The sequence below is a fragment of the Entelurus aequoreus genome, linkage group LG12 (assembly GCF_033978785.1).
Source record: "Entelurus aequoreus isolate RoL-2023_Sb linkage group LG12, RoL_Eaeq_v1.1, whole genome shotgun sequence".
NCBI classification, from domain to species: domain Eukaryota; kingdom Metazoa; phylum Chordata; class Actinopteri; order Syngnathiformes; family Syngnathidae; genus Entelurus; species Entelurus aequoreus.
This window is the reverse complement of record NC_084742.1, coordinates 39,295,574-39,323,553: the sequence shown is the minus strand read 5'-3', so window position 1 is coordinate 39,323,553 and position 27,980 is coordinate 39,295,574. Positions and strand designations below refer to the sequence as shown.

At 38.1% G+C, this 27,980-nt stretch overlaps 1 protein-coding gene across 1 annotated transcript in view; it reads right to left on the bottom strand.

Annotated features, from left to right (window-relative positions):
• Positions 1 to 6,725: 6,725 nt before the first annotated feature.
• The window catches only part of LOC133662190 (collagen alpha-1(XXV) chain), a 137,719-nt gene continuing 116,464 nt past the window's right edge, over positions 6,726 to 27,980 (bottom strand). The window contains exons 28-35 of the mRNA XM_062065948.1: positions 27,769 to 27,804; positions 27,470 to 27,523; positions 27,337 to 27,390; positions 23,976 to 24,002; positions 23,702 to 23,755; positions 21,214 to 21,300; positions 12,875 to 12,913; positions 6,726 to 8,243 (exon numbers count right to left, since the gene is read on the bottom strand). Coding sequence (XP_061921932.1) covers positions 8,241 to 8,243; positions 12,875 to 12,913; positions 21,214 to 21,300; positions 23,702 to 23,755; positions 23,976 to 24,002; positions 27,337 to 27,390; positions 27,470 to 27,523; positions 27,769 to 27,804 — 354 coding nt within the window. The 3' untranslated portion in view covers positions 6,726 to 8,240. The remainder of the gene's footprint in view (positions 8,244 to 12,874; positions 12,914 to 21,213; positions 21,301 to 23,701; positions 23,756 to 23,975; positions 24,003 to 27,336; positions 27,391 to 27,469; positions 27,524 to 27,768; positions 27,805 to 27,980) is intronic.

The window sequence follows — 27,980 nt, the reverse complement described above, 5'->3', positions numbered from 1 at the left end:
CGAGGCAATTGGCTCATTTAAGAGCGACACGTGGGTGCAACGTAAGCAGGGGCCGGCACAGAACGTGCGCCACACCTCCCTGTCCTTAGAGGTTCAGCTGCGGCCATCTATAATCTAGAATGAATCATTAAACATAAAGCAACTGCTATACGCAATGCAGGCCGGGAATCTGTCAGGAAATAAAATTAATTTTTTTCATATTACATTTACAGAATTGAATCTAAACAATTCCTACTGGTAACAGATACAACAAATATGTAATAGGAAAATCTACAAATGTAAATGAATGTATTTCTGGATAGAAATGACCAAACAAGTGATTTTTTGGGGAAATTTGCAATAAAAGTGCATTACATTGTTTTCATCTTTTATGCATTTTTAAGTGTCATTTTAAATTGTGTGGATTTTTTTTTTACACTTTAGTTCAGGGGTGTCAAACTCATTTTCATTGAGGGCCACATCGCAGTAATGCAGGGGTCCCCAAACTTTTTGACACGGGGGCCGCATTGGGTTAAAATAATTTGGCCGGGGGCCAGGCTGTGTATATATATCCATCCATCCATCCATTTTCTACCGCTTATTCCCTGGGGATAGGTTGATTGGCAACACTAAATTGGCCCTAGTGTGTGAATGTGTATATATATATATATATATATATATATATATATATATATATATATATATATATATATATATATATATATATATATATATATATAGCCCGGTTGTAGCTGAGATGGGCTCCAGCGCCCCCCGCGACCCCGAGGGGAATGAGCGGTAGAAAATGGATGGATGGATGGATATATATATATGTATATATGTATATACACTACCGTTCAAAAGTTTGGGGTCACCCAAACAATTTTGTGGAATAGCCTTCATTTCTAAGAACAAGAATAGACTGTCGAGTTTCAGATGAAAGTTCTCTTTTTCTGGCCATTTTGAGCGTTTAATTGACCCCACAAATGTGATGCTCCAGAAACTCAATCTACTCAAAGGAAGGTCAGTTTTGTAGCTTCTGTAACGAGCTAAACTGTTTTCAGATGTGTGAACATGATTGCACAAGGGTTTTCTAATTATCAATTAGCCTTCTGAGCCAATGAGCAAACACATTGTACCATTAGAACACTGGAGTGATAGTTGCTGGAAATGGGCCTCTATACACCTATGTAGATATTGCACCAAAAAACAGACATTTACAGCTAGAATAGTCATTTACCACATTAGCAATGTATAGAGTGTATTTCTTTAAAGTTAAGACTAGTTTAAAGTTATCTTCATTGAAAAGTACAGTGCTTTTCCTTCAAAAATAAGGACATTTCAATGTGACCCCAAACTTTTGAACGGTAGTGTATATACGTATATGTATATATACATATATACAGGTACATTGTCTTTATAATCCGTTTTGTCATTTAACATTAATTAACATTAATGTTCATCAACATTTAACATTGTCACGTTAGCGGTAGAAAATGGATTAGAAAGGAAAGATTTAAAAAAATAAATAAAATAAAATAAAACATTTTTTTTTTTTTAAGACTAGACTTTTTTAACTTCCTAGATATGGTCGAAACTATTTAAAGTGCACTACGCATAATAAACGTAACATTATTAATATTGCTACTACGGATACTTTCAACAAAAACTCCTCAAAACAGCCCACTACCTATAATATGGGCTTTTTAAATATAAGGTCATTGTCTTCCAAAACGTTATTAGTTAATGAAGTCATCAGAGACAACAATCTTGATGTCGTTGGTCTAGCCGAGACCTGGCTCAAACCAGACAAATTTTTTGCGCTGGGTGAGGCGTCTCCTCCTGGCTATACGGGAACGCATATTGCCCGTCCCATTAAAAGGGGTGGGGGTGTTGCACTAATATACAACAACAACTTTAGCCTTACCTCGGACCTAAATAATAAATATAACTCGTTTGAGGTGCTTACTGTGAAGTTTGTCACACCGCTGCCTCTACACCTGGCTGTCATCTACCGCCCCCCAGGGCCATATTCGGACTTTATCAATGAATTTTCAGAGTTCGTTGCTGATCTAGTGACGCACGCCGACAATATAATCATAATGGGAGACTTTAACATCCATATGAATACCCCATCGGACCCTCCATGCGTGGCGCTCCAGACTATAATTGATAGCTGTGGTCTTACACAAATAATAAATGAACCCACGCATCGCAACGGTAATACGATAGATCTAGTGCTTGTCAGGGGTGTCACCACCTCTAAAGTTACGATACTCCCGTACACTAAAGTAATGTCCGATCATTACCTTATAAAATTCGAAGTTCTGACTCATTGTCAACAATCTAATAATAATAATAATAACTACTATAGCAGCCGTAACATTAATGCTGCCACAACGACGACTCTTACTGACCTACTGCCTTCGGTAATGGCACCATTCCCAAATGATGTGGGCTCTATTGATAACCTCACTAACAGCTTTAACGACGCCCTGCGCGATACCATTGATAGTGTAGCACTGCTAAAGCTAAAAAGGGCCCCTAAAAGGCGTACCCCATGGTTTACAGAAGAAACTAAAGCCCAGAAATTATCATGTAGAAAGCTGGAACGCAAATGGCGTGCGACTAAACTTGAGGTTTTCCATCAAGCATGGAGTGATAGTTTAATAACTTATAAACGCATGTTTACCTCAGCTAAAGCTAAATATTACTCACATCTCATCCACCTCAACAAAAATGATCCTAAATTTCTGTTTATTACAGTAGCATCGCTAACCCAACAAGGGACTCCTCCCAGTAGCTCCACCCACTCAGCAGATGACTTTATGAATTTCTTTAATAAGAAAATTTAAGTCATTAGAAAAGAGATTAAAGACAATGCATCTCAGCTACAACTGGGTTCTATTAACACAGATACGACTGTATATACGACGGACACTGCCCTCCAAAATAGTTTCTCTCTCTTTGATGAAATAACATTGGAGGAATTGTTAAAATGTGTAAATGGGACAAAACAAACAACATGTTTACTTGACCCAATTCCTGGGAAACTTATCAAGGAGCTTTTTGTTTTATTAGGTCCATCAGTGTTAAATATTATAAACTTATCACTTTCCTCTGGTACTGTTCCCCTAGCATTCAAAAAAGCGGTTATTCATCCTCTACTCAAAAGACCTAACCTCGATCCTGACCTCATGGTAAACTACCGGCCGGTGTCCCACCTTCCGTTTATCTCGAATATTCTCGAAAAAATTGTCGCACAGCAGCTAAATGAACACTTAGCGTCTAACAATCTCTGTGAACCTTTTCAATCCGGTTTCAGGGCAAATCACTCTACGGAGACAGCCCTCGCAAAAATGACTAATCATCTATTGCTAACGATGGATTCTGATGCGTCATCTATGTTGCTGCTTCTTGATCTTAGCGCCGCTTTCGAGACGGTTGATCATATTTTATTAGAGCGTATCAAAACGCGTATGGGGATGTCAGACTTAGCCTTGTCTTGGTTTAACTCTTATCTTACTGACAGGATGCAGTGTGTCTCCCATAACAATGTGACCTCGGACTATGTTAAGGTAACGTGCGGAGTTCCCCAGGGTTCGGTTCTTGGCTCTGCACTCTTTAGTATTTACATGCTGCCGCTAGGTGACATCATACGCAAGTACGGTGTTAGCTTTCACTGTTATGCGGATGACACCCAACTCTACATGCCCCTAAAGTTGACCAACACGCCGGATTGTAGTCAGCTGGAGGCGTGTCTTAATGAAATTAAACAATGGATGTCCGCTAACTTTTTGCAACTCAACGCTAAGAAAACGGAAATGCTGATTATCGGTCCTGCTCAACACCGACATCTATTTAATAATACCACCTTAACATTTGACAACCAAACAATTAAACAAGGCGACTCGGTAAAGAATCTGGGTATTATCTTCGACCCAACTCTCTCGTTTGAGTCACACATTAAGAGTGTTACTAAAACGGCCTTCTTTCATCTCCGTAATATCGCTAAAATTCGTTCCATTTTGTCCACAAGCGATGCTGAGATCATTATCCATGCGTTCGTTACATCTCGTCTCGATTACTGTAACGTTTTATTTTCGGGCCTCCCTATGTCTAGCATTAAAAGATTACAGATGGTACAAAATGCGGCTGCTAGACTTTTGACAAAAACAAGAAAGTTTGATCATATTACGCCTATACTGGCTCACTTGCACTGGCTTCCTGTGCACTTAAGATGCGACTTTAAGGTTTTACTACTTACGTATAAAATATTACACGGTTTAGCTCCAGCCTATCTCGCCGATTGTATTGTACCATATGACCCGACAAGAAATCTGCGTTCAAAGAACTCCGGCTTATTAGTGATTCCCAGAGCCAAAAAAAAGTCTGCGGGCTATAGAGCGTTTTCTATTCGGGCTCCAGTACTCTGGAATGCCCTCCCGGTAACAGTTAGAGATGCTACCTCAGTAGAAGCATTTAAGTCCCATCTTAAAACTCATTTGTATAATCTAGCCTTTAAATAGACCCCCCCTTTTTTAGACCAGTTGATCTGCCGTTTCTTTTCTTCTCTCCTCTTCTCCCCTGTCCCTTGCGAGGGGGAGTTGCATAGGTCCGGTGGCCATGGATGAAGTGCTGGCTGTCCAGAGTCGGGACCCCGGGTGGACCACTAGCCTGTGCATCGGTTGGGGACATCTCTGCGCTGCTGACCCGTCTCCGCTCGGGATGGTTTCCTGTTGGCCCCGCTGTGGACTGGACTCCCGCTGATGTGTTGGATCCACTGTGGACTGGACTTTCACAATGTTATGTCAGACCCACTCGACATCCGTTGCTTTCGGTCTCCCCTAGAGGGGGTGGGGGGGGGGTTACCCACATATGCGGTCCTCTCCAAGGTTTCTCATAGTCATTCACCGACGTCCCACTGGGGTGATTTTTTCCTTGCCCGTATGTGGGCTCTGTACCGAGGATGTCGTTGTGGCTTGTACAGCCCTTTGAGACACTTGTGATTTAGGGCTATATAAATAAACATTGATTGATTGATTGATTGATAGTCATGTTTGGTTTTGTTTTTGGACTCTTTGTGCACTTTTGTTTGTTTTGTCACCATAGCAACCCATTAGTTTTCACCTGTCATGTCACACACCTGTTTCACGTTTTGAGTCACGAATCTGTTTTCACTGATCATGTCACGATTTAAGCCTGTCTGTTTCTGTTGTTCGTCCTGGTGACATTACCATTTCATACCATGCTTGATCTATCCATTCATGCTACTGCTACCCACGAGATTAATGTTTATTATAGTTTATTCTTCATGCCATGCCACAGTAAGTGTTTTTGTTTCGTGTTTATAGTAAATTGACTTTGTGCTAGTCTTTTGTACTTCAAAGTTTTGTACTTCCGCTATTGTGCGCGCCTTTTGTTTATTCCTTTTTTGAGTGTTAAAATTAAATCATGTACTCACATTCACGTCTTGCCCGCGCCAACTGTCCGTTGCCTTCCGGAAAAACAAACCCCAAGGACCAAGTCATGACAAGATTAAACAATTTAGGACAAAAAGCATTACCACCGTCGCCCACAGTAACACATAATATACACTTTTTTTTAATCATTTTTAAGTTTGATACCAGTGTTGTATTTGAAAGACTGTGTTTATTTGGCTCCGACAGTACAGTCATTTAAATTTAACGAGTTTGAACACAAAGAAATGTCAATTAAGTGGGTAAAAAAACAACAACAGTATAAATGCATGAACAAAAACTCCACCACACTCCAAAAAAAAAATACAAAATGGATTTCAACTTACGCAAAGAAATTGTCACTTGTTTTTGGGGGAGATGGCAAATACACATGTGACATATTATTTTTTAATAGTGATGTTTTTTTTTATTGCAAAATAGTTGTCCAGATTCTTACACTTAAAAGTGTAACAAGGGCCGAAACAAACAAAAAAAATTGCTGAACAAAGACAATAAACATTTTAAAAGTCATCATTGGAAATTAGTTTTTGCTTTGTTGTTTAAAAGTGGCATATCCAAACCAAGCACGGCTGAAGAAACAGAGCCACGGAAATCACAGGGAAATGTGACTTTCTCGCCGGATGCTACACACAAACAACCGAAATGATGAATACAAATTGCACTTCTTATGTCAACAGTACATGAAGTCATCCACTATACATACACATATTTATATCTACTGTATATAGATCAAACTACATTCAATGAAAACCAGGGAAACAAACATGGCACTGACTGACCCAACGACAACATTCGGGTCGGCCTCAAGAAAAAAAAATGTCATGGCGACACCTCAAAGCTGAAATGGTCCACGGAAATAAGCCACCTCTCCATAAAGCCTCCATTTTTTTTGTACACAAATGGCAACACGACGTAGAGGAATGCCGCTTAAAACCCAATAAATCATAGAAAAATAAATTATGTCATATAAAATACAACAAATACTGTGTATGCAAAGAAATTATTTAAAAAAAAACAACAAAAAAAAACCTTGAGACTGCCGTGCATATTTGTGAAGATATACGTTGCATAGCAGCGACTTAAAAGAAACCATAATACTGCACTGAAAGTGTTGACTAGCCGCTGTACTGTAAATATGCTACATATATCACTGGTTCTCAAACTGGGAGACGAGTCCAGGAACAACATGAATGAAACTAGAATGGAAAATATATACTGTACATAAGATATGCATGAAATAAAACACATGTAATAAGCATATCTCTGCTGAAGGTGAAAATGGACACATGTTCGAGGCTACACCGTGACGGCAAGCAGAGGTAGCGAAAGTGATGCTTGCTAAGCAAAAAAAAAAAAAAATGCCTGGTGTAAAAAAGTTTGAGAACCACTGTCATATATGATTGTTTCCCTCGTACACATGCAGTCAACCGACAAATACCACTGAAGACTGCAAAAAAAAATAACGATAAATGATGAAAGTGGGATATATGACGTTTTCTGGTAAAGGAATGAATAAAAGCTTCAGGCACCAAATGGCTATTATACACAAAATATAAACACTCCAACGCGAAACAACTTAAAAGACTAAAGTAAAAAAATGCCACGCCAAAAAAAAAAAAAATGCTGACGAGCTCGACGGCGACTATCAAGTGACAAACTGGTTCCGGGGCTAGAACGCACTTGTCAGGAGCTTTAAATTCGACGGGCAAGGTAGTTGCAGATTTGAGACACTAGATGGAAGTAGTGTACAAGCTATGGAACACTACACAGAGTAGTTTTGGAAGCTACTATTTAAACCGACACATTGGAAGTGTCCGGATGTTGCCACACCGCCTACATTAAAACCAACACTAAAAACAAGTTTCTGTTATTGAGTTGATATATAAAGATACCACAAAAAATGCTGACGAGCTCGACGGCGACTATCAAGTGACCAACTGGTTCCGGGGCTAGAACGCACTTGTCAGGAGCTTTAATTCGACGTGCGAGTCCATGTGCTTTGTTGCCAGTTATTTTTTGACTCGGATACTCCAAAAAAAAAATGAAGCTTCATGACGACGATCAAGTGTTTTTGATCGGGGAAAAAAAAACACAAATGTCACATGACAAACACAAATAAATGATATATATATATCGCTCTTTGGCAAATAAACATGATTGCATTCCGTGATCGACGCTCAGTAGATCCTCCAGCCTTGTCTCCATGGACACCGTCCCCCTTGCTCAGAGGGGGGGCCACCGACCCAACTTAAAAAAAGAAAACACCTGGTGGATTCTTTTATCAGTGCAGCTGGGCGCGGAGAGGCCAGCCGACGCCTCTTGCAGGCGCGGTAAAGCAACAATCTTTCATTTTTGGGGTGGGGGGGGGGGTTTCAGGCGACCAGCCATGGTGTGACTCCCTTGGAAAGATTCAGGAAAAGCCAAAATTATAATAAAAGTCTTTTTGTTGTTGTTGTTAGTTAGTTTGTCTCTGCGGGAGCCATGACAGTGTGCGCACACACAACACATTTTTTTTTTTTTGGAACATGCTTGTGCCTTTGAAAAAAAGCGTCACGCACGGGGGGGAAAAAATAACAAAAACACAGAGCGTCAGTCCGTCCACTTCCTGTGTCACTCCGGCGCCCAAACACGCGACAATGTGAGTAGAAGTGTGAGGGTTGTTGTTTTGTCCTTTTTTTGCATCGTTATACACACAGGACTTCTTCCGTTTCAAAATAAAACAATATAAATACCATCAAAGAAGCATTATTTACAAACTCCATGCGTTTCAGGTTAGAGTGATCACTGCAAGAAAGAAAACAAAAACAACATCAAGAATCCTCACATATCCAAAACAACATGCATGTGACACAATAAGCAATTAAAAGGGTTGCATACCGAAAATGCTCTAATTACACTCAAAGTTCGATATAACGCGGTCAAACTTTTTTTTTCCCGTTTTTTGTTTTCCAAAATAATACAGTAAAATGATCCTGATTTACACTACCGTTCAAAAGTTTGGGGTCACCGAAACACTTTTGTGGAATAGCCTTCATTTCTAAGAACAAGAATAGACTGTCGAGTTTCAGATGAAAGTTCTCTTTTTCTGGCCATTTTGAACGTTTAATTGACCCCACAAATGTGATGCTCCAGAAACTCAATCTGCTCAAAGGAAGGTCAGTTTTGTAGCTTCTGTAACGAGCTAAACTGTTTTCAGATGTGTGAACATGATTGCACAAGGGTTTTCTAATCATCAATTAGCCTTCTGAGCCAATGAGCAAACACATTGTACCATTAGAACACTGGAGTGATAGTTGCTGGAAATGGGCCTCTATACACCTATGTAGATATTGCACCAAAAACCAGACATTTGCAGCTAGAATAGTCATTTACCACATTAGCAATGTATAGAGTGTATTTCTTTAAAGTTAAGACTAGTTTAAAGTTATCTTCATTGAAAAGTACAGTGCTTTTCCTTCAAAAATAAGGACATTTCAATGTGACCCCAAACTTTTGAACGGTAGTGTATGTGGTGAAAACAGCAATGGTTTGTAGACCTACCAAGGCATGGTAGTTTAAGTTTCTGTCTTGTTGACGCTTTTTTGTGTTTTGCTACGTTCTTTCTTGAGCGGTGAGACTGCATAATCCCGTCTCGTCGCAAAGGTCGGTTTTTCTACTTGATGTAGTGGGGCAAGGCGATATGGCTGAAAAAACGATATCACGATGGGTGTTCCAACAGGACAATGACCCCAAACACACATCAAAAGTGGTAAAGGAATGGCTAAATCGGGCTAGAATTAAGGTTTTAGAATGGCCTTCCCAAAGTCCTGACTTAAACGTGTGGACAATGCTGAAGAAACAAGTCCATGTCAGAAAACCAACAAATGTAGCTGAACTGCACCAATTTTCTCAAGAGGAGTGGTCAAAAATTCAACCAGAAACTTTCCAGAAGCTTGTGGATGGCTACCAAAAGCGCCTTACATGTAACCAAATATTAACATTGCTGTATGTACACTACCGTTCAAAAGTTTGGGGTCACATTGAAATGTCCTTATTTTTGAAGGAAAAGCACTGTACTTTTCAATGAAGATAACTTTAAACTAGTCTTAACTTTAAAGAAATACACTCTATACATTGCTAATGTGGTAAATGACTATTCTAGCTGCAAATGTCTGGTTTTTGGTGCAATATCTACATAGGTGTATAGAGGCCCATTTCCAGCAACTATCACTCCAGTGTTCTAATGGTACAATGTGTTTGCTCATTGGCTCAGAAGGCTAATTGATGATTAGAAAACCCTTGTGCAATCATGTTCACACATCTGAAAACAGTTTAGCTCGTTACAGAAGCTACAAAACTGACCTTCCTTTGAGCAGATTGAGTTTCTGGAGCATCACATTTGTGGGGTCAATTAAACGCTCAAAATGGCCAGAAAAAGAGAACTTTCATCTGAAACTCGACAGTCTATACTTGTTCTTAGAAATGAAGGCTATTCCACAAAATTGTTTGGGTGACCCCAAACTTTTGAACGGTAGTGTATACTTTTGACCCAGCAGATTTGGTCACATTTTCAGTAGATCCATAATAAATTCATAAAAGAACCAAACCTCATGAATGTTTTTTGTGACCAACAAGTATGTGCACTGCAAAAACTGATATCTAAGTAAGATTAAATATCTCAAATAAGGGTGATATTTGCTTATTTTCTGTCTGATAAGATAATTCTTCTCACTAAGCAGATTTTAGGTTAGAGTGTTTTTACTTGTTTTAAGGGTTTTGGTCCTAAATTATCTCAGTAAGATATTACAGCTTGTTGCTGAGATTTTATGACCTATATTGAGTAAACCATGCTTGAAACTAGAATATCAACTGTTGCAACGCTGTGTCATCAACACTCACAAGTATAAAACTACTTTTTTAAAGTAATAATTTCTAACTTCAAGCATGAAAAAAAAAAATCCTGATTTTGACACAAATGTGTTTCATAATTAAAACAGATGACAGTCAAATTGACTTTGCTGTTTTATTTTCAATGAAACAATAGAAAATATGCACTCAAATAGTGGTACAGTTGGCACAGTACAGTAAACTGACAGTTAATATTTAAACATTTCACATGTGACATTTCAAACAATTTTGAACAGAAATAGTTCATGCACATTCAGATAAATTCTTCAAAATTACAATAAAAAAACATTTGTCCGGGGGCCGGGCTGTATATATGCGCACTAATTGCCTGAAAGAGCACGCATTTGGCGTGATGATGTCATGTTATTGATGGGAAAATGCATTTTTAGACAATATGATTTGCCTGAGCGGCTAGTAGACCCCGAGAGTAACAAGCGGTTGCCTTGCTGCCTTTCCATTAAGAACAATAAATTAGTTTTTAGTATAAGTTTGCTGGTTTCAAAAAATTTAATGCCGAGCGCATATCAATATGTCAAGATAATGGCACTAGCATTTACTTCATTTAAGAATATTTTTCAACATATTGAGCAAAAAGGTCTCTTTTTTTTTTCTACCAAGAAAAGTGCACTTGTTATTAGTGAGAATATACTTATTTTAAGGTATTTTTGGGTTCATTGAGGTTGGTAATTTTACTTGTTTTGGGAAGTCTTGACAAGCTGAATTTTCTTGTTCTATTGGCAGATAATCTTGCTTAGTTCAAATAAAATACCCCTAATTTTTGTATTTTTTTTCTTGTTTTTGAACACTGACTTTTTGCAGTGAGCTCCAATCACTCTATCTAAAAAAAACAAGAGTTGTAGAAATTATTGGAAACTCAAGACAGCCATGACATTATGTTCTTTACAAGTGTATGTAAACTTTTGACCACAACTGTACATTTTTTTTACTGATCGATATCGATAATTGGATTTTATGACTTATTTAAATAAGCCTGCCAATGAATACAGTAAAACCATTTCCAACTTACCAAGGGGGATATTTATCTATTTATCAGTGGAGAAGTTATCTGGTAGCCAGGTAGGATGAAAGCGGCTAAAGTAATACAATAATTAAAGTATATTTGAAGGTAGTTGCAGATTTGAGACACTAGATGGCAGTAGTGTACAAGCTATTGAACACTACACAGAGTAGTTTGGGAAGCTACTATTTAAACCGACACATTGGAAGTGTCAGTATGTTGCCACACCGCCTGCATTAAAACCAACAAAACTAAAAACAAGTTTCTGTTATTGAGTTGATATATCAAGATATCACAGGGTCTCTTCTCACTCCATGCAGAGAATCCACAGCGAGACAGAAAGACGGCGCAACCAAACTTGGTAGTTGATAGTGTTACGTGAGTCATACCGAAAACTATAAAAATGGGACCCATGACCTCCCTGCTTGGCACTCAGCATCAAGGGTTGGAATTGGGGGTTAAATCACCAAAAATGATTCCAGAGCGCGGCCACCGCTGCTGCTCACTGCTCTCCTTACCTCCCAGGGGGTGGAACCAGGGGATGGGTTGAATGCAGACGGTAATTTCACCACACCTAGTGTGTGTGTGACTATCAGTGGTACTTCAACTTTAACTGTTAACGTGTCATTTCCCATTGACACTTCCTGTTTCCTGTTTTTCTGGGCTCCAAATTGACTCCATAATTTCTGGTTTCTTATGATCAAAAAATATAAATATAATGTATATATCAAATATTTTATCAAAAGCATTTTATATTGATATAGATTATGCTTTAAAATGTAATATCGGAAATTATCTGTATCGTTTTTTTTAATATCGGTATCAGGTTTTTTTTTTGTTTTTTTTAAATTTTGTATTAAATCAACATAAAACACACAAGATACACTTACAATTAGTGCTCCAAACCAAAAAAACCTCCCTCCCCCATTTACACTCATTCACACAAAAGGGTTGTTTCTTTCTGTTATTAATATTCTGGTTCCTACATTATATATCAATATAGATCAATACAGTCTGCAAGGGATACAGTCCGTAAGCACACATGATTGTGCGTGCTGCTGGTCCACTAATAGTACTAACCTTTAACAGTTAATTTTACTCATTTTCATTAATTAATAGTTTCTATATAACTGTTTTTATATTGTTTTACTTTCTTTTGTACTCAAGAAAATGTTTTAATTTATTTATCTTATTTTATTTTATTTTATTTTTTAAAAAGGACCTTATCATCACCATACCTAGTTGTCCAAATTAGGCATAATAATGTGTTAATTCCACGACTGTATATATCGGTATCGGTTGATATTGATATCGGTAATGAAAGAGTTGGACAATATCGGAATATCGGATATCGGCAAAAAGCCATTATCGGACATCCCTAGTTTTGAGCGAATTCCAGACCGCGGGAGACGGAGGTTATTCACTTTTGTAGCGACTATTACACAAATAGAGGCGGTAATTGGAGCATTTACAGTATTTTAACTACTAGTGGTCGGTTGGCCTTTCTTACCTTCTGCCAGCAGCCAGGCATTGGTAATCCATCAGGGCCCTGTGTGGGTGAGAAACGCACAATGAAGACTGAAACAGCACTGGAAATGCAAAATTGTTAGTTGCTAAGGCGCCTTTTAAAAATCCCGAAAAACTATCTTAGCAATAGAGCTGTAGTAGTTTTTGTTAGACAACACAACAACACTAATTAATTCAAATGTATGCATATAATAACTCGCACTGCAATACATACTGTCGATCCTGCTAAGTAAATTAGCATCAAATGTTAGCCACTCTAGCTTTGTTAAAAAAATATACACAGTCAACAAATTTAAGTATCATTGACTAGACATACATAAATGACACAAGATAGTGATACAATATGTCGAATTTTGTGGTATTCAAATACATAAGTATTTGCTAGCTTGTTAATTGCTAATCCACTGAACTAGTATAGCATAATTGCAGTGATTCTCATCGCACTTCATCTGAGTTGCTCCATCCGTTTTAAGTTTTTGCTGCCTTCTGCTGAAGCTATTACAAAAATAATAATGCAAGTGCTTTCAAAGTGCCTGGATAAACTTTTCTAATATCAGAGCGCTTCACTTATTACCATGCAATGCAAGCTTAAGTAGTAAACGTGACCAACCGGAGTCAAAGCTCAAATGCAAAGGGCAGCTTCAGATTAGAATAATGAACGATGTTCTCGACCATTTCAGGTTATCAGTACTTTAAAGGCAAGGCAAGGCAAGTTTATTTGTATAGCGCTTTTCATACACAAGGCAGACTCAAAGTGCTTCACAGACAACAAAGTGAAATGAAAGAAAATAAAAGCAAAATTAAAATGCAGACAATAAAGGCCTACTGAAACCCACTACTACCAACCATGCAGTCTGATAGTTTATATATCAATGATGAAATCTTAACATTGCAACACATGCTAATACGGCCGGGTTAGATTAGTAAAGTGCAATTTTAAATTTCCCGCAAAATATTATGCTGAAAACGTCTTGGTATGATGACGTTTGCACGTGACGTCACGGATTGTAGCGACATATTGGGACACCATTGTGGCCAGCTATTAAGTCGTCTGTTTTTATCGCAAAATTCCACAGTATTCTGGACATCTGTGTTGGTGAATCTTTTGCAATTTGTTTAATGAACAATGAAGACTGCAAAGAAGAAAGCTGTAGGTGGGAAGCGGTGTATTAGTGGCCGGCTGTAGCAACACAACCAGGAGGACTTTGAGTTGGATAGCAGACGCGCTACCGTGAGTACGCAGCTTTGGCTTCCAAACATTTGATCGCTTGCCCGTACGTGCGTGCCGCTATGTGCATGTCACGTACGTAACTTTGGGGAAATATATGTGCTGTATGAACTTTACGGAGGTGAACGGTACTTTGGGCTGTGGGATTGAGTGTGTTGTGCGGGTGTTTGAGTTGTATTGGTGGGTTATATGGACGGGAAGGGGGAGGTGTTTGTTATGCGGATTAATTTGTGGCATATTAAATATAAGCCTGGTTGTGTTGTGGCTAATAGAGTATATATATGTCTTGTGTTTATTTACTGTTTTAGTCATTCCCAGCTGAATATCAGGTCCCACCCGCCTCTCACAGCATCTTCCCTATCTAAATCGCTTCCACTGCCCTCTAATCCTTCACTCTCACTTTCCTCATACACAAATCTTTCATCCTCGCTCAAATTAATGGGGAAATCGTCGCTTTCTCGGTCTGAATCGCTCTCGCTGCTGGCGTCCATGATTGTAAACAATGTGCAGATGTGAGGAGCTCCACAACCTGTGACGTCACGCTACTTCCGGTACAGGCAAGTTTTTTTTATCAGCGACCAAAAGTTGCGAACTTTATCGTCGATGTTCTCTACTAAATCCTTTCAGCAAAAATATGGCAATATCGCGAAATGATCAAGTATGACACATAGAATGGACCTGCAATCCCCGTTTAAATAAGAACATTTCATTTCAGTAGGCCTTTAATTAACAAGTTGTAAAAAAAAAAAAAGAAAATTTAAAAGCTTATTTTTTTGAAAAACTGTTATAGAGTTGGTAACATATGTGATGACTTTTGGCACATGCACAATGGGTAATGGCAATTCTTAATGACAGACACCATAACCACGCTAATTGCTAACATATTTGCTGGTTCACATATTTGAAACTTCCAAACTGTGGCTAACATTACGCTTGGTAGATTGGTCCTGCTAGGTAAATTGGCATATTACCGCAAATGTGAGCCATTCTAGCTATGTTGAAAACATTCACACGACATATCCTACTTCTAAAATCCTTGTAATCGCTACAAAACATGTTTCCATGTACATCATGCGAGTTATTTTCAAAGTATTCTATCGCTCCGTAGCCTAGCTCTCAAGTTAACGCTATAACACACAAAACTGCAATAAAGCATAGCAAATTACATTTTGTAAATATAATTCTTGCTTTTTTTAAAACTTTTGATGTAAACAAATATACTGCAATGCATGCAGACAATACACAGCAGAACAACCATGCAAGTGTCTAATGTTACGGTGCATGAAGCGCACTATAACCCAAAAGTCTAAACATGAATAATACATGAATGTAAATGTGGTTCACTGCGGACAACCTTTATTCCCCTGCAATTTGGTGGATTAAATAGTAGATCACTACAAATGTATATGTTACTTAAAGTCATTAAATGTTGGTTTAACATCCTGGCAGCAACACCATAGACAGTAATGTCCCCCTCTCGACGTGACGGTCTGGCCCAATTGGTACAAGGGCAGGGAGTTAATAGTAGAATTTACAGTGGTTAATAGTAGCGGGTAGTGGGAAGGGGGAGTCAAGTGGATAGATCCGTTAGCGTCAGGTTGAAACAGGATTTGGGATTTTCGGTTTTTATTGGGGGTATGAAAGGGGATTGCGTTATAGGAACAAGGACATGTGTACTCTTTTTTTGGGGGTCTATATTTACAATTGTTGCAAAAAGGCTGCTTGCAGTCAGGAGGTTAGTGGCATGCAGTGGATGTTTATGTGACTGGATGACAATACTATTACTGCAATATAATAATAATACCGTAAATTCCCCAATTAACACCTTTTATAAGATGACTCACTGAGAACCTGGTCTACTAAAGGTTTTCGTGTATTAAAACACGGGCAAACTTCAGAGCACACGCAAAGCCGATCTACTAAGCTCGTGCGGTGAGGACTGTGTCTCTAAATGAGCAAAATAGAGAGTGCAATCCATTTAGCGTGTCTGTCTTCATGTGCATGCAGAATATATGCAGATTTTTAGAACAGCCACAATACTGGGAGGAGGCAATGCAAATACAATAATTTAGCAGCTGTAATGCCATTGGCCAATTCTGAAACTGTTTGCACGTCTCTATTTAGCACGTCGTGAAGACACCATTAAGTTATAAACTAAATTCCATTGATTTGTTTTAATATCTGTTCAAGTTTTTTTTTTTTAATGGTGTTTGCTTCAGATTCTTCTGGCAACATGCATTTCCTTGCATTTGGATCATTCTAGACATCTTCAACATGCTAAACCAGGTTCTGTTGTCTAGAATGCGCTTCTACAGTATATTGTTCAGAAAAGGTGTACATATTATATTTGTGTGTTGTCGGGTTGTACGGTATACCAGTATTAGTATAGTACCGCGATACTAATTAATCATATTCGGTACTATACCGCCTCTAAAAAGTTAAAAAGTATCGGTCTCCCACCCCAGGCACACTCATCGTCAACACGTCGTGTCATTGTTGGTTTTACGAGTAGAGGAGCATGTTCGGCAGCGCACAATCACGGAGTACTTACAAGCAGACACAGTGTGTAGACAGAAAAGGGAAAACGGACGCATTTTGGCTTAAAAACTAACGATAAAGGTGAAGTTATAACACTGAAACGCCCTCAGGAAGAGGTGCTTTAAGACATGGCTAGCTAACTAGCAACTAAAGTCCAGCCACAGTCAGCAGTGTTTTAGCTACTTCTAAATCACTAATCCTTGCCTCCATGGCGACAATTAAAGTAAGTTTCTTACAAGTATCATCTCTGCAGGACGAGGAATAGCTCAACATGCTTCACTACACACCGTAGCTCACCGGCGTCACCGCTAATGATGGCGATCATGAATGTAAACAAACGCCGTTGGTGGATCTCCACCTGACATCCACTGTAATGATACCAAGTACAATAGCGTATCTAGTCGATACCGTTATGATTACATCGATATTTTTTAGCGTCACAATACCTTTTTTAGTTTTTGGAAAATGTATATTATGTCTATAAAGTCAGGAAATATGTCCCATGAGGACTTTAAATATGACCAATGTATGATCCTGTAATGACTTGGTATCGGATTGATACCTACATTTGTGGTATCATCCAAAACTAATGTAAAGTATCAAACAACAGAAGAATAAGTGATTATTACATTTTAACAGAAGTGTAGATAAAACATGTTGAAACAGAGAGTAAGCAGATATTAACAGTAAATGAACAAGTAGATTAATAATTCATTTTCTACCACTTGTCCTTAATAATGTTGACAAAATAATAGAATGATAAATGACACAATATGTTACTGCATATGTCAGCAGCTAAATTAGGAACCTTTGTTTGCTTACTTACTAATAAAAGACAAGTTGTCTTGTATGTTCACTATTTTATTTAAGGACAAACTTGCAATAAGAAACATATGTTTAATGTACCCTAAGATTTTTTGTTAAAATAAAGCCAATAATGTCATTTTCGAAAAGTACCGAAAGTATCGAAATACATTTTGGTACTGGTACCGGTACAAAAATATTGGTATCGGGACAACACTAGTGTGTTGCATGTTCCACAACAAAGCAAAACACCACAGCTTGGAACATATTATGCAATACAGTTACAGCAGGGGTGTCCAAACTTTTTCCACTGAGGGCCACACACGGAAAAATTTAAGCATACGGGGGCCATTTTGATATTTTCCATTTTCAAACCATAACAATATATATATATATATATATATTTTTTCTAACCTTTAGGGCTCCCGGGGACCAGTCAAGGGTCAGGGGTCTCAGTCATTAAAATGTTAAAAATAAGTCAAATTATTATGATTATTTTTTACAGTATATCTCTATATCAACTTCAGGTTGATATCAAGTAGAAAAAAACAGGTTTTATGTCTTTTCTGTTGTTTTTTTGAGCAATGGCAAAAAAAATAAAAATAAACAAAGACAAAAAAAAAAAAAACAGCCTGCATGGCAGTTTTGTGTCAACATTGCAACGTTTTCTCGTTAGATTTCACCTCATTCCACTTTTTTAAAATGTTTATTTTTTATTTTTGCAATACTATCAATTTTGCAATTTTTGCAGAATGTGTGGGGGGCCGGTAAACTATTAGCTGCGCGCCGCAAATGGCCCCCGGGCCGCACTTTGGACACCTCTGAGTTACAGTAAATGACAGCCGTAGTACACATAAAATCGTTATTGAATCGTTAACACTTGTTATCTTTTGTACACGCGGTCTTAATAGGTCACCCACAAATACGACACGCAATTTCATAATTTGCACACGCTGCTTAGCACGCGTTATTTGGGATCTTGCTAGATCAGAGTGTTTTAGGTCGTCTACAAAAGTGAATAACTGCAAGGGTGTCTAATTAGCACTTAGTCGAAAAAACATTGGCATTAACAGCTGCGGCTGTCGGCAACCTCCTGATGTTTTTACAGCAGCTGCATTTAAAGTATCACAAGGGGTCAACTTCTACTGTAGCAGCTTTATCTACCTCTGCATGCTTTTAAAAAAAATGTTGCTACTCAGCTGTATGTAGTAAATGAGTGCACTTGTATTGTTGTTTACAATAAGTTCATTAGCAGTATTAATGCTGGCTTCCTCCCATTGGTTCCGTTGCTTTTGTGTTGCGTAATATACTTGTTATTAAATGACCATGTGGTCAAAGAGAGTTTATGTCTTTTTAAAAAATTTAAAATCATTGTTAAAGTCAAGAAAATAACATTTGATATAAAGAGGAAGGTAGTTTCGCGTTTACTTCAGTAACTTTTTGGATAAATGGTACTTTTCAGAGTAGTTTTATTGCAACATACTTGCTACTTTTACTCTGTTATATTGAGTTTTATTCATATTATTTATTTTTATATTCACTTACGATCTATTGATTACTGCTTGCAAAGCGGGCAATGTCACATGTGTCTTTGACCAATCCAACATAAGCAGTCGTGACATTTGACTCCATTTCACCAATCAAGCGGATCCTGGCGGTCATATGTGAGCCCTTTCAGTCGGGTTTCAGGGCAAACAAATCTACAGAGACGGCCCTCGCTAAAGAACTATGGATGCTGATGCGTCATCCGTGTTGCTACTACTATCAATAATGTAACCATTCAATAATTGTACCCATTACAGCCGGTCACATCTGCGGTCCTTTTCCCAACATTTCTTCTTTTTCCCCAGTTTGGGCTGTTTAAGTTTTTCTTTGCCCGGATGTGGGTTCAGATCAGGTAGATGTGGTTTGTGAAGCCCTTTGAGGCACATGGGATTAAGGGCTGTATAAATGAATTGTGATCGATTGAGTGGTCGACATGACCTCACTACCCAATATTTTGGTACCGGTACTAAAATTATTTCGATACTTTTCTAAATAAAGGGGACCACAAAACATTGCATTATTCGCTTTATTTTAACAAAAAAATCTCAGGGTACATTAAACATATGTTTCTTATTGCAAGTTTGTCCTTAAATAAAATAGTGAACATACAAGACAACTTGTCTTTTAGTAGTAAGTAAACAAACAAAGGCTCCTAATTTAGTCTGCTGACGTATGCAGTAACATATTGTGTCATTTTCCATTCTATTATTTTGTCAAAATTATTAAGGACAAATGGTAGAAAATCAATTATTATTTTACTTGTTAATTTACTGCTAATATCTGCTTACTTTCTCTTTTAACATGTTCTATCTACAATCCTGTTAAAATGTAATAATCACTTATTCGTCTGTTGTTTGGATGCTTTACATTAGTTTTGGATGATACCACAAATTTGGGTATCAATCCGATACCAAGTCGTTACAGGTATTTTTCAGAGGCGGTATAGTACCAAAAATGATTCATTACTATCGCGGTACTATACTAATACCATACCGTACAACCCTACTACACACTAAAAGTGACATGAGACGAGGCAGCACATGCACACCTTTAAAATGTTTACCTTAAAAAACTGGAAAAATTAGTAGATTTATCACGAGTGCCAATAAAAATCTTCATGTTTCAGCCTGCGATAATTCCATTTCCAACTAGTCAAAACAAGTGATAAATTGTCATTTTTGTTGTAAGTTAGCACATCCTTTTCCATCCTTTGTAAATCATTACCATCCTTTGTAACTGAGCTTCTGTGTGGAACAATTTCCCTTGTGGATCAATAGAGTTTGTCTAAGTCTAAGTCTATATGCTAACATTTGCCCTGTTGTAACGTCATTAGTGCCAGTAAAGAGTGCATATTTTGCAGTGTTGTAGTAGGATCACTGTCTCTCACAAACACATTCACTATTGCTGTAGTGCGAGTACTATGAAAGAAAAAAAAGCTATTATATAAATCAGTAGTTACTTTTTTCACTGAATACTTACAATAGAATAGAATAGAAAGTACTTTATTGATCCCTGGGGGAAATTCAACAACACATTTGTACTGGAGTCATATTCTTTTAAAGTAACAGTACTCTGACTTGAGTACAATATTTGGCTACCTCTGGTTATATATAATAGGTTTTCAAACAGTCCTCCAGCCAATTATCGCCAATTAGAGCATTTACTGTAACACACAAAAGATGGAATAATATCCAAACAAAGTGGTCAAAGACAGCTCCATTTTCCTTCACACTTTCTCACTCACGCCAAAGCAATTAAAGTTCAAATAAATAACTTTTTATGTATAATAACAGCCTCCCTCCAATTATCTTCCATGCAGTTTTGGCTATAATTAGAGCATTTACGGTAATAATGAGTGTTTTGGGTGGAAAGGTGTCATGCGAGGGTGAGTGCCGAGTGGAAAAGAGAGGAATACTGTACCAATTGGCATGGGGCATCCAGCCCGTCCAGACCTGGCTGCCCTGGTTCCCCCTTTTCACCCTTAAATCCCCGGAAACCCTGTTTGCAAAGATGACCTAGGAGTGTTACTGGGAGAGAGGTGGACCACCCTTCACACACGACAAGGAGGGGCTACCTTGCGGGCAAGCCTGCGCCATCATCTACTATTGATGTTTTTTATGCTAGGGCAACTATAGCTGGGCATCGCTGTATAGCTACAAAGCAGACCCCTCCTTTTTCGGGGGAGTCCACCCTGACTTGTGACATACCAATGGGCAGGGTGCATCTAATCCAGGGGCACCCTGTTCTCCTTTCTCGCCCTTAGGCCCTTTTTTTCCCTTCTTTCCCTTCTCCCCCTGTGGATACAACCAAGTGGTTAAACATCACTTAGAGCACTGCTATTAGGAGGAGGAGAGGGGTGATTAAAGCCCACCAAGGACAGGTGGGGTTGGGGAGGGGTTAGATAAAGTAAGGGTAATATTAAGCTTTGAAGGGCACAAAGGAAGAGAAAGTGTAGCAGGGGAGATACCTCCAATTTTCTTACAGAACATGCATACTGTATACAAAACATATTCATCAAAGTGTGTTCACACTTGCCATTTGCAAAGCGGAAAATGATAACTCTTTAACAAGTTGCACAATAAAAAGCCTTGTTAATATCGGGAGTGTCCAAAAAATGAGCCAAATGTGAATAACAAGATTAATTTGGTAGCCACACTAAAAATAAAAATAAAAGATATGTAATCTTGTAAATTTAGCCTCTTAAGGCCCAAGCTGTTTGTTTACATGCTTTTTTTTATTTCTCTTTGCTATTTGGGCTTATTGGACCCTAATTAGAATAAAAACTAAAAATCATCTTTTGATATGATGTACGTAGTCCATAAGTACACAAACGTGTACTTCATGTGTAGTGACATGCAAATTTTTATTTTTACACTTTTTTTCCCCAAATTCCATTGTATGTTATACTCTTCTGACACCACCAGATAGCAGTATAAGTGTCCATATGTCGGCATAAGACCCCATTTCAGTAGTGTACACAATTTTGGAAATAAGAGCTAAAAGGTGCCGTCCACGCATGTGGCCACTAAGGCCTTTAGAGGTTAGTGTGTGTGTGTGTGAATTATATTTATATAGCGCTTTTCTCTAATGACTCAAAGCACTTTTACATAGTGAAACCCAATATCTAAGTTACATTCAAACCAGTGTGGGTGGCACTGGGAGCAGGTGGGTAAAGTGTCTGGCCCAAGGACACAACGGCTATGACTAGGATGGCGGAAGCGGGGATCGAACCTGGAACCCTCAACCGAGCTATACCGCCCCACCAAGTATTAATAAAAAAGGATATGTAATCCTGTAAATTTAGACTGTTTTTTAATATTTCCTGCACGTTATCCTGGGTAACTTTGACACCCTCCATTTATACGTTTTTTTAAATTTTTTTATTCCAAACTCACTTTCAATTTAATTTAGGTTCTAATCTAATTGTAATCGTTTTTTCAGAAAATTATATTTTTATTTTATTTCATTGTAATTAAAACATTAATATGGCGACTTGTCCAGGGTGTACCCCGCCTTCCGCCCAAATGCAGCTGGGATAGGCTCCAGCCACCCCAGAGGGACAAGCAGTAGAAAATGAATGAATCAATAAAACATTAATAAATAATTGTAATTTCATTATTCATGTAATTTTACTTGCATTTTTATTTACATTTATTTAATTTAACTTTACTTTGAACTTAATTTGTTTTACTTTTCACTGTGATTAGATATTTTATTTTATTTTTGATAAATAAAGTGTTTACAAAGTACAAAGTACAAAAAACCATGATGAATATTCTGAATTTATTTCATCCATCCATTCATTTTCTAGATAATCTTATTTATCTCACCATATGAAATATAACTTACTTCACTAATTATTATTTATTTGTTTATTGTTATTACTTATGGAGTATTTTGTGAATAAATTGAGAACAGGAAGTGAACAAAAGTTTTAGCAACTGCTATGTAAAGGAAAAGCGGTAGGATTAAATAAGCTCTGCTTCTTCCTACTCCTTTTTCAACATGTTGAATAGAGAAACTGGAAATTGTGATGTATCGTGATGTATGCATGAATGCTCGAAATAAACACAAACTCAACTCAACTCAAAATAAAATAATATAAGTAGTATAATTTGTAAAGAGACTGAATGAAGCTTTTCCCCTTAGTGTCTACTGTTATTTTAACAGTAGAAACTAACTTTGTAGTTTAGCTCAAACAGTTTATTTTAAAATTGACCAGGATCCACCTCTTCAAGTGGCTAATGGTGTTTAGACTTAATCAAACGGACCCTAATATCCAATAACTTATACAGTTTGCTCATTTAAGTGTGAACACTGCAAGAAAATGTTACATTTGTATCTCGTCATAATCTCACACACTAAAAATCACAATATGAATGAAATAGGGAGTCCACACTTATATAGCTACTGTTAGAACAAGCAAAAGGCAAGGTTAGTGCAAGTTGGAAGTGAAGCAAGGATGCATGGAGACAATCAAACATGGACTCCACTGTAAGAGCCTGCTGTCAATGGACTTTGGTGGAAATGGTGATGGTTTGCTGAAGATGATGGACTAGTTCGGTGATGAAGACACAACAAGTCCTACGTCTTATTATTAAAAACATTACAGCCTACTGTCCATTGACACCAGTCCCCTATTTCTATTCCAGATTGTATTATAGAATAAGTGCAACACATCTACTGTACGTCTACCTTTTCTCCTCTTTCCCCAACGTCGCCTTTCTCTCCTCCTAAACCCTGCAACCCCTGGAAGAGGGCAATTTTATTAACTCATGAAGAAGAAAAAAAAAAAAAAGATGCAAAATGTGTGGAATGAAGTTATGGAATGAAAATATTTTTTTCTGGGGAATTCTACCTGATTTGATAAAGTGACTTCTAGTCATTGCTTCCTTACATAAATATATTATTATTAACATAATTAATTGTGTCCTGTGTCCGTCCATGGTCAGGAAATAACAAAACTTACATCCAAGCCTGGCGTTCCTGCAGCTCCCTGCAAATAAACAAAATAAAAGAAACATTGCCGTTAAGTCGTGTAATTTTTAGTGGATAGTAAATCTATATTGCTATCCAAGCTGTAGACCAGGGGTCCCCAAACGTTTTGACTCGGGGGCCGCATTGGGTTAGAACAATTTGGCCCGGGGCCGGGCTGTATACAGTATATATATATGTATATATATATACACTACCGTTCAAAAATTTGGGGTCACATTGAAATGTCCTTATTTTTGAAGGAAAAGCACTGTACTTTTCAATGAAGATAACTTTAAACTAGTCTTAACTTTAAAAACATACACTCTATACATTGCTAATGTGGTAAATGACTATTCTAGCTGCAAATGTCTGGTTTTTGGTGCAATATCTACATAGGTGTATAGAGGCCCATTTCCAGCAACTATCACTCCAGTGTTCTAATGGTACAATGTGTTTGCTCATTGGCTCAGAAGGCTAATTGATGATTAGAAAACCCTTGTGCAATCATGTTCACACATCTGAAAACAGTTTAGCTCGTTACAGAAGCTACAAAACTGACCTTCCTTTAAGCAGATTGAGTTTCTGGAGCATCACATTTGTGGGGTCAATTAAACGCTCAAAATGGCCAGAAAAAGAGAACTTTCATCTGAAACTCGACAGTCTATTCTTGTTCTTAGAAATGAAGGCTATTCCACAAAATTGTTTGGGTGACCCCAAACTTTTGAACGGTAGTGTATATATATTAGATGTATAAATATATATATATATATATATTAGATATATATGTGTATATATATATATTAGATATAAAAATATATATATATTAGATATATATATATATATATATTAGATGTATATATATATTAGATATATATATACTGTATGTATATATATTAGATGTATATAGCGCACTTTCCGCGCGCGCGATGATGTCACGTTATCGATGAGAAAATGCATTTTTAGACAATATTATTTGCCTGAGTGGCTAGGAGACACCGTGAGTAGCAAGCGGTACAAAGTGGATAAGAAAAGACAGAATTTTTTTTTTTTTTTAATACTTGGGACTTCCCGCGGACCTGATTTTGGACGCTGGCGGGCCGTAGTTTGGGGACCCCTGCTGTAGACATTGTCACTTGACAAATGATAATCTAGTCAAAATGCTGAAATGCTTGGGTCGTTCCCACTTTTGGGTAGGACCAGTCAAAAGTTTTGAGACACGTTCATGTGTTATTTATTTGGAATGCATACCTTATATGACCAGTACAGTATTATTATACTAAACACACTATGATTAAATTGTCTTTAAACACAAACTCACAGGTTTTATTCAGCCCGTGTGATGAATTAAATAAATATGTTATAAAAATGAGCTGCTTTTTTTTTGTAACGAAATAAACTGCTGTGTCCACTGGATGTCACAATAGCAAGCAAACGGTTTATACCGGGGCCAAGCAAGAGGTACACAGTATGGTGTATTGGATGATTGAGGTTTGAAGAAACAAGACACATTGAAAAACTAACAATTTACTCATGTGGCGTGTAGACGAACCCCACACAGCCACAACAACCTGGCACCTCTTCTTCAGGCTGGTCTCCAGCCTGGTCACACACTGTTGTGGGATGGCATCCCATTCTTCAGCCAGCATTTGTCGCAAATCCACCAATGTGGTTGTGTTGGTCACTCAGGCACGAACATGCCCATGCTGAGCCCACAAGTCTTCAATAGGGTTGAGTTCAGGACTGCTGGCAGGCCAGTCCATAGTCTCCACTCCCAAATACTGGAGGTAGTCTCTAACAAACCCTGCTCTGTCTGGTTGCAGACTGTGGAAATAAGGGATTGCCACTATTTGAAAAACGCATGCGCGTTTACACCAGAGTCTGATAAAAATCTAAATTTTACCTGCAGTGTTCACAGTCGGCTGGAAAAAATCAGATTAAAAAAAAATCCGGTTTGGCCCACTTTGGCCTGCAGTGTAAAGCCTGTGTTTTCCAACCACTGTGCCGCGGCACACTAGTGTGCCGTGAGATACAGTCTGGTGTGCCGTGGGAGATTATCTAATTTCACTTATTTAGGTTAAAAATATTTTTTGCAAACCAGTAATTATAGTCTGCAAATGATGTGTTGTTGTTGAGTGTCGGTGCTGTCTAGAGCTCGGCAGAGTAACTGTGTAATACTCTTCCATATCAGTAGGCGGCAGCCGGTCGCTAATTGCTTTGTAGATGTCGGAAACAGCGGGACGTAGCGTGCAGGTAAAAAGGTGTCTAATGCTTAAACCAAAAATAAACAAAAGGTGAGTGCCCCTAAGAAAAGGCATTGAAGTTTAGGGAAGGCTATGCAGAACAAAACTATTTTGTAGCCAGTTCAGTTTTAAACAAAAACAGAATATTGGACGACAGCAAAGACTTACTGTGGAGCAAAGACGGCGTCCACAATTATACATCCGAACATGACATGACAATTAACAATGTCCCCACAAAGAAGGATAAAAACAATCAAATATTCTTGATTTCTAAAACAAAGTAGATGCGGGAAATATCGCTCCAAGGAAGACATGAAACTGCTATAGGAGCGCAAGACAAGAACTAAAACGCTTCACACAGGAAAATAGCAAAAAACTCAAAATAAGTCACGGCGTGATGTGACAGGTCGTGACAGTACACCTACTTTGAGACAAGAGCTATATTGATGCATGGTTGGTTATGGTTTAAAGTCATATCCAACAATTGTGATAATACATTTTTACTGTCAACTAGGGCTGCAACTAACGATTAATTTGACAATCGATTAATCTGTCGATTATTACTTCGATTAATAATCGGATAAAAGAGACAAACTACATTTCTATCCTTTCCAGTATTTTATTGAAAAAAAACCAGCATACTGGCACCATACTTATTTTTATTATTGTTTCTCAGCTGTCTGTAAATGCTGCAGTTTATAAATAAAGGTTTATTAAAAAAAAAAAAAAAAAAAAAAAAAAAGTAATGTAAAAAAACAACAAAACCTCTGCGCATGCGCATAGCATAGATCCAACGAATCGATGACTAAATTAATCGGCAACTATTTTAATAATCGATTTTAATCGATTTAATCGATTAGTTGTTGCAGCCCTACTGTCAACAGAGTTTCGTTTTTTAATGATTTCTGCTGGTGGTGTGCTTCTGGATTTTTTCAATGCAAAAAATGTGCCTTGGCTCAAAAAAGGTTGAAAAACACTGCTCTAAGCCTGCAGTTCTGTATGGTGCCTTAATGTTATTGAACACAAATGTGTCCAACCTTTTGACTGGTACTTATATATATAACACAAAGCACACCCAATTATGATAAAATTGCAGTTCAAACACAAACTCACAGGCAATCCGTACGGCCCCCTTGGTCCCGGCTCACCCGACGCTCCTTGCTCGCCCTGATCCAAGAAAAAAACAACATAATTGCAACTTAGTATGAGGTCAAAGGTGACGGTAGAAGTGCTATATTCTTCTTACTCGGTCTCCCTTTGGGCCGGCCGGACCAGCCGGACCTGAAGGCCCGTCGGTGCCCTGCAAAATGAAACAACAGCATTACTGGCGCTGTTTCCAAATATGATTCCTAATCATGAGCAAATGGAAGCTTAGGACGTCCACATGCTACACAGGGTCTGTGAGGTAATGTATGAGCGTTTCTGCCAGCCGAATATATTTTCACAACACAGTGTGGGTGAGAAATAGGAAGTGGGGAAGGTGTGAAAGCTCGATAAAAGAAAAGGGAACAGGGACAGGACAACAATTCCTCTTGTGACACTCACCCTCATTCCGGGCTTGCCGTCCAAGCCGGAGGCTCCCTGTGCCGGTTATGGACGTATGAGTGACATGGACAAGGCGGGGATTAGTACCAGATGAACACTGTTATTACTGGACAGTCTCAATTACACGTTGGGTTACTGGGGAGCTGGCAAACTAATCAAGGGGAATGAATGAGTGCACACACAGGGAAGGCAAACACACACATATTGTACAA